At 39.5% G+C, this 10,962-nt stretch overlaps 1 protein-coding gene across 1 annotated transcript in view; it reads right to left on the minus strand.

The window, feature by feature from the left end:
* Positions 1-1,799: 1,799 nt before the first annotated feature.
* The window catches only part of LOC309562527 (uncharacterized protein), a 29,046-nt gene continuing 19,883 nt past the window's right edge, over positions 1,800-10,962 (minus strand). Inside the window, exon 3 of the mRNA XM_082266770.1 lies at positions 1,800-2,680. Within this exon, the coding sequence (XP_082122896.1) occupies positions 2,353-2,680 (328 nt within the window). The 3' untranslated portion in view covers positions 1,800-2,352. The remainder of the gene's footprint in view (positions 2,681-10,962) is intronic.

Genomic DNA, 10,962 nt, shown 5'->3' on the forward strand with positions numbered 1-10,962 from the left:
CTCCCATCCAGGCTCCCCCGCCCCTACCTCCACCGATGTCTAAGTTAAAAAGCCTGTGATTTGTTGTTGCTAGGGGCGGTCCTAGCAACCAATCTGCCTGTTGAATGGAAAGTTGGACACTTCCTGCCTTATGCTCGGACATCCTGCATCCTCTATCTGCTGTGTAAGGTGAGGGGGGGCTGTAAAGGGGACTGTGAAAGGGAGTAATGTGCAAGTAAGGGGGGACAACTGTAGAAGAGACTGGGATACAAGGAGGGGGACTGTGGAGGGGATTGGGATACAAAGAGGGGGACTGTGGAGGGGACTGGGATGCAAGGAGGGGGGTTGTGGAGCATGGCAGCTCCCATGGGTTTATTGTTTTATCCTTCCTTTCAGCTTTAGGCTCCATGTACACGGGACGCTGGAAATGGCAGTTTAGGAGCAGTTGGGCGTTTTTTTTAGAAGCCCCTGAACCCATCTACATTTTATCTTATCTGTCCATGTACACCAGGTCGTTTGCGGTCGTTTGCGGGCAGCTGTGTTCAGGGACTTTTTTTAGAACGCAATTATTTTCGTTCGAACGTGTGTTTCCCGGCGTTTCAAATGCAAAAACGCGACCGAACGCGTCCCAACGCGACCGAACACGATGACCCGCGTTTGGCGTTCGCGTTTTTCCATTTTAAAGGGGAATAATTTTTTTGACCTCTAGGAACGGTTCTAAACGCAAACGCCCGCTAAACGCCCGCTAAACGCCCGCTAAACGCGGGTACAAACGCGTCCGAAAAATTCCAGCATTCAAAGGGACTTTTAACAACGTCCTGTGTACATGGACCCTTAGAGTGAATTTGGAAAAGTTTAATCCACTTGCACTGTTTTATGCATACTCTATATTTTAACTGGAAAAGTTGGGGGGTCGTCTTATACGCCCAGTCGTCTTATACGCCGGAAAATACGGTACTTTATACAAGTGTGTGTACACCACAACAAAAAACTTACTCTCCACATCCCAGATGGAGAGATTTCTCCTCTCCAAGCGACACCTCAGAAAATTATCCCCAGTGGGGACACAGACGACAATGAATATCCTATAGTGGGTCTAACCCTTCCCCACCATATATAACTAAATAAAAAAAAACACTATGGCTTGGTCTGTCACTTGAAAACAAAGATTTATGGCCCTGACTTTCACTTGAAAAAGAAAAAGAAAAAAACTATGACCTTGACGTTTACTTAAAGCAAAAACAAAAACAAAAAAAAAAAAAAAACTTTGGCCTTTACTTTCACTAGAAGCAGAAAAAACTGTCGTCCTGACTTTCAAAAAACAAAGACAAAAACTGTGGCCTCAACTTTCAATTGAAGAAGAAAAAAAGATGGTCCTGATTTCACTCCAAGAAAAAAAAAAAAAAACTACGGCTTTGACCTTTACTAGAAGCAAGACAAAGCTATGGCATTGACTTTCATTTGAAGACAGAAAACTCTGGCATTGACTTTCATTTGAAGACAGAAAACTCTGGCATTGATTTTCATTTGAAGACAGAAAACTCTGGCATTGATTTTCATTTGAAGGAAAAAAAAAACCTAAGTCCTTGACTTTCACTTGAAAAAAGAAAAAAAAAAAACTATGACCTGGACCTCACTAAAGGCAAAAATCTTACGGTCTTGACTTTCATTTAAAGGCAAAAATGTATGTCCTTGGCTTTCACGTGAAGACATAAAAGTGATCTAATGAGTTTCAACCTCTTGATTTTGGATAGTCTACATGTATGCTTGCTTAGCCATTTCCCTTGGAAGGTTAAAAGATTACACAGAAGGACAGAAGATGTGATTTCAATCAGTGTGCATTGATGCCACCTCAACTTTATTTAAGAACATTTGTCTTCTCTGGATCTCCCACACACATACCCTCATTTATTTCACCAAACTCTCAAAAAATATGAATATTTTAAGTGTTTTTTTTCATTCAGCTGATTAGAAGATCAAACCATCCCATTTATACAGAGTAGTAAACAAACATATAAATAATACATTAAACGAATAATAAATATAAAAATACTTATCACAAAGTCCAATATGGCTCTTGTACCTCATCAAGAGGTATCTAACACCTGAGAAATAGGTAAACAGTCAAAATGTCTTCTCCAGTAAGTATTCACCTTGTAGGTTGCGTCCAACACTTTTGAACAGGTTTTCAAAAAAGTTCTTGGTGGGCTGCTTTTTACTTTCAAGGTCCGTGGAAGGTTCTTGGCATTGTAACTATTTCAAAGTAAATGTTTTGCATCCACAGAAGCCTTGATGAAATGTTGTCATAATGAGATACTGTAGCTGAAGCATTCCACTGATCAGCTTAATAATACATTTTCTTGGAGTCTTGGGTCAACCTTCTTCCTGCGTTGGCTCAAAAACTTCCTCCTCCCACTGGGTCATGGTCTCGCTATATTCTGGGGGAGGGGTTAAAGGCTCTGGCCACCTTTCCTCCGGGATGAATCCCGATCTCTTGAATTCATGGATGTCTGAGCTGACACGAAGTAATACAGGGGCTTGAATCCTAAGATCTGCCACAGCACCTCGCCTTCGGGCCAATTCGCTATGGTATGGAGGGGGCTCGATGTCTGGGGGTGGGCCCAGTGTTACTGTCCATACTGTAGCAGAACCACACAGGATAACGTCTTCATAACGAGGGGCATCAAACTGGGTGGTGTCTCTGTGAGGAGAAAGAGACATCAATAAAGTGAACATATATACAAAGAAGCAATGCCTGTAATAAAATCAAATTAGCTAGTCAATTCATTATAAGTCTAAGCACAAATGTGAAGGGTATGTGTAAATATATACAAGCCATTCTGTAGTTTTACTTTCAGGGAAACTCTTAATATCTAAAAATATGAGGACACCCTTCCAAATTATTGAGTAAGGGGTTTCCAGTTGAAGGGTATTGTTAAGACGTTTTAGGCAATTTTAACCTTGTGGTAACAATTTGGTGAAAGCCATTTTCTTTACCAGTATGACTGTGCACAAACCCAGCACTAAAAAAAAACATGGTTTGATGAGTTTGGTGTGAATTATGGCGCTTTTCCACTGCATGGAAACCGAACGGTTCGGCTTGCTTTTGTGCTTTTCCGCTGCTGGTACCGCATGGTATAGTGTAGGAACGGTTCGGTACGGTACGGCGGCGCATTTCCACTGCATGGAACCGAACGGTACGGCTCTCAAAAACAGTACCTACTCGATTGTGGTTCCAACAGGTACAATACCCGGTACCATATCCAACAATCCTTTGCATGCAGTCACTACTAGCCACTGATTGGTCAGAGAATCCCACCCACCCTGTTGTTATCCCACCCACTTAACTTTAGTACTACTTTAGAGGAAAAGCAAACCATACCGTACCGTACCGAACCGTTCCAACACCGTACCATGCGGTACCAGCAGTGGAAAAGCAAACCGGCCAAGCAGGGCCCGAGTAGAGCCGAACCGGTACTTGCAGTGGAAAAGTGCCATTAGAGTCCAGTTCAATATTTATCCTTCATAAGAGTAAAACAGTTACCCAATACATTTTGGGGACATAACCAATCCCCATCATCAGTGTTGGTGAGAGTGGGTTTATGTATACTGGTGAGAGGACATACTGGATGGATGCCTTTGCTGTTGTACCATTGGCTGGGCGTCCATTATGCCCCCAAGTACCTTTAGGAGGGTTGGACCACCTCCAGGCTCACCTGCCCCCTATCTATCCATTAGCTTGCATGTGCTTCCACTGTGAAGACTCTCATAAATTTACAAGAGCTAGGACTGCAGGTAATACAGGGTGCCATGGAGTGACCCTGCAGCTTGCACATGCGTTTGCAAAAGTGTGTGCTAACCAAACCCCTGTTTTGACGCAAACTGTTAGACAGGTTAATTTGGTTGGTAAGCAAATTGGTTAGAAAATTGAACTGGGAATTTTTATTTTTGTTTGTCTTATGTATGAATATATACAAGCCATTCTGTAGTTTTACTTTCAGGGAAACTCTTTATATCTAAAAATATGAGGACACCCTTCCAAATTATTGAGTTAGGGGTTTCAAGTTGAAGGGTATTGTAAAGACGTTTTAGACAATTCTAACCTTGTGGTAACAATTTGGTGAAAGCCATTTTCTTTACCAGTATGACTGTGCACAAACCCAGCACTAAAAAAAAACATGGTTTGATGAGTTTGGTTTTTGAATTAGAGTCCAGCTCAATATTTATCCTTCATAAGAGTAAAACAGATGCCCAATACATTTTGGGGGCTTAACCAATCCCCATCATCAGTGTTGGTGAGAGTGGGTTAATGTATACTGCTGAGAGGACATACTGGATGCCTTTGCTGTTGTACCATTGGCTGGGCGTCCATTATGCCCACAAGTACCTTTAGGAGGGTTGGACCACCTCCAGGCTCACCTGCCCCCTATCTATCCATTAGCTTGCATGTGCTTCCACTGTGAAGACTCTCATAAATTTACAAGAGCTAGGACTGCAGGTAATACAGGGTGCCGTGGAGTGACCCTGCAGCTTGCACATGCGTTTGCAAAAGTGTGTGCTAACCAAACCCCTGTTTTGACGCAAACTGTTAGACAGGTTAATTTGGTTGGTAAGCAAACTGGTTAGTGCCGGTTCACACTAATACGACTTGTCAGGCGACTTGGTCAGCCTGGCAAGTCGTACACTGTCGCAGTCATTGATTAGCACAGGACCAGTTCTAATAGGAGCGACACAAGTCGCTCCGACTTAGAAAAAGTGTCCTGTACTACTTCGAGGCGACTTGCATTGACATTCAATTTATGAAGTCCGTGCAAGTCGCGCCGAAGTCGCGCTGCACGCGACTTCACAGGTCGCCCCCTAAGTCGGAGCGACCTAGTGTGAACCGGCACTTAGCAAATTGAACTGGGAATTTTTATTTTTGTTTGTCTTATGTGTAAATATATACAAGCCATTCTCTAGTTTTACTTTCAGGGAAACTCTTTATATCTAAAAAAATGAGGACACCCTTCCAAATTATTGAGTTAGGGGTTTCAAGTTGAAGGGTATTGTTAAGACGTTTTAGGCAATTCTAACCTTATGGTAACAATTTGGTGAAAGCCATTTTCTTTACCAGTATGACTGTGCACAAACCCAGCACTAAAAAAAAAGCATGGTTTGATGAGTTTGATTTGAATTAGAGTCCAGTTCAATATTTATCCTTCATAAGAGTAAAACAATTACCCGATACATTTTGAGGACCTAACCAATCCCCATTATTAGTGTTGGTGAGAGTAGGTATCTTATAGTTAATTTATCTAGCATAGAAAAGGCCAACTATGGTCACTGGTCTTGCCCAGCTTCACTGTTGGAGTATCAAAGCGACAGAAGAAGCCATGGAATGACTGATCCCACCAGGCTCCATCTATAGCAAAAATGTAATCTTTGCATGTATCTATCCTTTAATATGTATACAGTAAGGGTTGGTCATTACTCCATTTTTTTCGATCTGCTTCACAAATGACAGTTGCAATCCAAAGAACCCAGCTCACCATTGATTCTGTGCTCTCCCCACATTTGCTCACTAAGCACTTGCTGTCACTTTTAAGCTAGAAATATATCCCAAAATTGTCCCTTCTCTACAATATGATCAGAAATCTAGTACATGCCCTTGTGCCTGGGCATCAAGTACAATTCTCCATGCCTCCGCTGCCCTAGGTTCATAACAATACAGATTATCCAAAATTTCCAGGGCTGCCATGACTTTTTGTCTCATGGCAGAAATTTTCGCTTTGTGGCACTTAACTCAGGAACAAAGCAATTGACCTTCAGATTATATTGACCGAAATGTGCACCTGCTGTTGGGCAGGGTTCAGTTGCAATAAAAGCAAATTCATAGTTCCTTATTTTCATAGTTCCAGCCATAGACTATGCTGTATATATATATATATATATATATATATATATATATATATATATATATATAAATATAAAATATTTTTTTTCAGAATTGTTTTTGGTTTCTAGTGCAAAAAATAAAAAAAACGCAGAGGTGGTCAAATACCACCAAAAGAAAGCTCTATTTGTGGGAAAAAAGGGACATCAATTTTATTTGGGTACAGCGTCGCACAACTGCGCAATTGTCAGTTTAAGTAACGCAGTGCCGAATCGCAAAATATGGCCTGGTCATTAAGGGGGCAAATCCTTCCGGTCCAGAAATGGTTAAAGAAGCCTATCCGGCTACTGTTTTACTTTCTCCCTCAGCTCATCCCCCTTACCTTTTGTATCAATTGACCCTCCCTCTTAGATTGTAAGCTCCTACGAGCAAGGCCCTCTGATTCCTCCTGTACCAAATTGTATTGTAACTGTACTGTCTGCCTTTATTTTGTTATAGAGGTTGTAAACCCTCTCTTAGAACTTATACCCATAGATTAGCCTTTAATAAGTCTTACCTATAGGTACAGTAAATATCTCCTAACCTTGTACCGTTTAGGAGATATTTACTTTTAATGCAGCCGATGATGCCACCCATGCCGTTCCTTCAGAGCCCTGTGCCGCATGCGCGGGAGTGATGTAATCGCGCCTCCGGGCCAATCAGATGGCCGGGGGATGCGAACCTGGAAGCTGAGCGGGCGGCACTGTGGGGGCTTCGTTCTAAGGTAAGTATTTCCTAATGAGCTAGTATGGGATGCATACTAGCTCATTATGCATTTGTCTTACAGGGTTTTTTCTTTTTTCATTTTTTTGGGGGGTTAACTTCCTTTTTAACTGGTTAACGACCGCCCGCCGCAGTTATAGTGCGGCAGGCAGCCCCTCCTGCACGAACCGACATAGTTATACGTCGGTCATGCGCTTGCAGCTAGGGGGCGAGCTTGCGCCGCTGCCGGCACGCTCTCGCCCCCACTCGGCAGCGGGAACTCGGATGCAGCGGGCAGGTGGCTCTGATTGCCGCCTGACACCCGCGATCATTTCCCGCTGTGAGAGAAGGACGGTCGGCTGTTGTAAACACAGCTGACCGTTCTTCTCCCTGGGCTGATCACAGAGCGCCTGCAATCCTTCTATATAGGATCACATGTCTCTATGGTCATTTCACAAGCCCCTCCCCCATACAGTTAGAATCACTCCCCTAGGCTTACATTTAACCCCTTGACCACCCACAGTGTTAACCCCTTCCCTGCCAGTGTCATTATTACAGTAACAGTGCATATTTTTAACACTGATTACTGTAGTAATGTCATTGGTCCCCCCAAAAGTGTCAAAAATGTCAGTTAGGGGTCCGATCTGTCCACCGCAATGTCGCAGTCCCGCTGAAAATCGCAGATCACCGCCATTAATAGTAAAAAAATAAAAAACAATAAAAATTACAAAACTCTTTCCTGTAGTTTGTAGAAGCAATAACTTTTGCGCAAACCAATAAAAATAAAATTATTGCGATTTTATTTTACCAAAAATATGTCGCAAAAAACAAAGTGGCCTAAAATGTTAAAAAATTTTGATTTTTAAATTATTTTTTTTGAGAATTTTATATAAAATAATGTGAAAAATATTGTTATTTTTTCAAAATTGTCGCTCTTTTTTTTGTTTATAGCGCAAAAAATAAAAATCACACAGGTGATCACATACCACCAAAAGAAAGCTCTGTTTGTGGGAAAAAAAGGACATCAATTTTATTTGGGCACAGCGTCGCACGACCACGAAATTGTCCGTTAAAGTAACGCAGTGCCAAATCGCAAAACAGGGCCTGGTCAGGAAGGGGGTAAATCCCTCCGGTCTTAAAGTGGCTAATTACCTTATCCACTGAGGATCTGACCAGCCAATCAGTGCCACCTGATTATCCACTGAGGGTTACCCCACATTAAACACTGGTGTATCTAGGTATTAAGGTAGAAGTGATTGCATTAAATATGTGACCGGATCTACTCATGTCTTGCTGTTTTTCCAGGAAATAATCTGCTTCCAATTCACTGGAATGCCATCCGGATTGTTTTTGTAATTTGTTTGTTCTGTCTGTGCCCAACCATTGGAAGATGCCGAATCGCAAAATATGGCCTGGTCATTAAGGGGGAAAATCCTTCCAGTCCAGAACTGGTTAAAGAAGCCTATTGGACTTTTAACTAATGCACTGTTTTACTTTCTCCCTCAGCTCATCCCCCACAGCTATTACCTTTTGTATCAATTGACTCTCCCTCTTAGATTGTAAGCTCTAAGGACAAGGCCCTCTGATTCCTCCTGTACCAAATTGTATTGTAACTGTACTGTCTGCCTTTATTTTGTTAAGCGCTGCGCAAACTGTTGGCGCTATATAAATCTTGTATAATAATATAATAAAAAAATAGTTCTGTCTCTTTGTCTTGCATAACTGAATAACAAGTTTCTGCATATAATAACAGAGTATTAAACTACAATTGTATCACCGTCCCATCACTAATGATGTCCTCATCTATTTATAGTTGATTTGTGTCATACATTATTGCATTGATGTTCATTCGCTTTGGTTAGTCTCTTCCGAGGCATATCGGTAATTCTCCTCTGGAGATGATGGGAGGTATTTGAACCGAAATGTTTGACATAACTGGAGATACTGGAAATAACAACTATGACATGTAGATGCCTCTATGTAAGAGTCAACGCAGGACGCACAAGGACCAGATCGGTCTGGTTTGGTCTGGTGAAGACTGGGTTGGCCATTTTTGCAATAGTTTCACTTGAATTTTTCTGGTATTGACAATACTCAAGTTGAAAAACAGCAGCAATCTCCTATAGAATCAGGTTGCATATTTTCTAATTTTTTTTTTTATTTTATTTTTTTTTTTTTTATGCAAGCTGCAGCTATACTGTACTGAAGATTTACAATTAGTTCATGTAGCTTTTCTAACCAGTACCTTATAGGACTTGTGAGAGAGACCACTACTGGATTAAACTGCTTCGTGTTACGGTTGGCGCTAGGGAAGAGCAGAGCGATTTGGGCAAAATTTGGCAGCAAAATGAAAGATTTTGCCATCAGAAAAAAATTTTACAAAGTGGAAAGTTGGTTCACTAGGCTGCTTAGGCAAAATATGCTTGGAAAAAGTTCTGTTTTTCAAAAATTTTCTTGGTCTGTTTTTCAAATGTTCTATTTTTCAAAAATGCATCTTCCTTGTATCAGCTTGTGGTCTAAAGGTGATTTCCCTGACAAAAAGTTATATTTTTCAACATATGCTTGGAAAAATTCTATTTTTTCTATTTATTTAGGAAATGTTTTTATCTTTTGCTTTTTTTTTATAGAGGTGTGTTTAGAGTAGCTTATTTTATTTAGTAGTTCTGTATTCCTGTGGTTTCTTTTGTTTTGTTTTATCTTACATTTTTTTATGCTTTTTGTAAAAAATAATAATAATGATAATGAAGCTAACAAGGGGCCATTTTTAGTACAAGAACAGGTCCAGGATAGTAGAAAGATTTTTTTTTTTTTACCCTAAGGAGCTTGTGCTAAAAATGGCCCCTTGTTAGCTTCATTATTTATTTATTTATTTATCATTATTTTTGTTTTTGTTTTGTTTTTTTTTAAATAAAGTGCTTCGTGTTATGCTTGGTGTTAGGGTAGAGCAAAGCAATTTTGACACAATTTGGCAGCAAAATTAAAGATTTTGCCGTCAGAAAAATGATGCCCAAGTTGAAATTTTCCAGGATAGTAGAAAGGATTTTTTTGTTTTACCCTAAGGAGCTTGTGCTAAAAATAGCCCCTTGTTAGCTTCATTATTTATTTATCATTATTATAATATATTTTTTTTTAATAAAGTGCTTCATGTTATGCTTGGCGCTAGGGAAGAGCAAAGCAATTTTGACAAAATTTGGCAGCAAAATTAAAGATTTTGCCATGAGCAAAACTTTGCCAAAATGGAACGTTTGCTCACTAGACTGCTTAGGCAAAAAATGCTTGGAAAAGTTCTATTTTTTTTATTTATTTAGGAAATGTTTTTATCTTTCGCTTTTTTTTTTTTTTTTTATAGAGGTGTGCTTAGAGTAGTTTATTTTATTTGGTGGTTCTGTATTCCTGTGGGTTTTCATTAGTTCTTTTTTTTTTATTTTACATTTTCTTTTACTTTTTGTAAAAAAAAAAAAAAATAATAATAATGAAGCTAAGAAGGGGCAATTTTTAGTACAAGAACAGGTCCAGCATAGTAGAAAGGATTTTTTTTTTTTTTACCCTAAGGAGCTTGTGCTAAAAATGGCCCCTTGTTAGCTTCATTATTTATTTATTTATCATTATTTGTTTTTATTTTTTTTTAATAAAGTTCTTCGTGTTATGCTTGGTGTTAGGGAAGAGCAAAGCAATTTCGGCAACATTTAGCAGCAAAATTAAAGAAAAATTTTGACCAAGTTGAAATTTTGCTTACTAGGATGCTTAGGAAAAATATGCTTGGAAAAGTTCTATTTTTCTATTTATTTATAAAATGTTTTTATCTTTTCCTTTTTTTATAAAGGTGTATTTACAGTAGTTTATTTTATTTCGCATTTCTGTATTCCTGTGGTTTTCATTTTTTTTTTTACTTTTTTTTTTTTTTACTTTCTGTAAAAAATAAATAAATAATGAAACTAACAAGGGGTCTTTTTTAGCACAAGATCCAGGATAGTAGAATGAGCTTTGTTACCCTTAGGAGCTATTTAAAACCCATTAAAGACTAACAAATAACCACCTTAATTTCCCCCTCCCCTTTGGAATAGCAAAATGGCAAGATTTTACCATTCTAAGATTCTAATTGCTCCACTTTTAGTAAATCTCCACCCAAAAGACAGTTTGATCAGAGGATGATAAAATTTCTATGACAGTCACCAAATGAGGGGCTATTTTGGGATAAGAATAGGTCCAGGATATTTGAAAGAAGCTTCTGTAACCCTCGGGGGTTGCATAATATCACATTGTTGTTCATTCGCTCTGGTTCGTCTCCCGAGGCATATTGGTAATTCTCCTCTGGAGATGATGGGAGGTGTTTGAATAGAGATGTTTGACATAACTGGAGATACTGGAAA

The sequence above is a fragment of the Pelophylax lessonae genome (assembly GCF_965119305.1).
Source record: "Pelophylax lessonae genome assembly, chromosome: 9".
Lineage (NCBI taxonomy): Eukaryota > Metazoa > Chordata > Amphibia > Anura > Ranidae > Pelophylax > Pelophylax lessonae.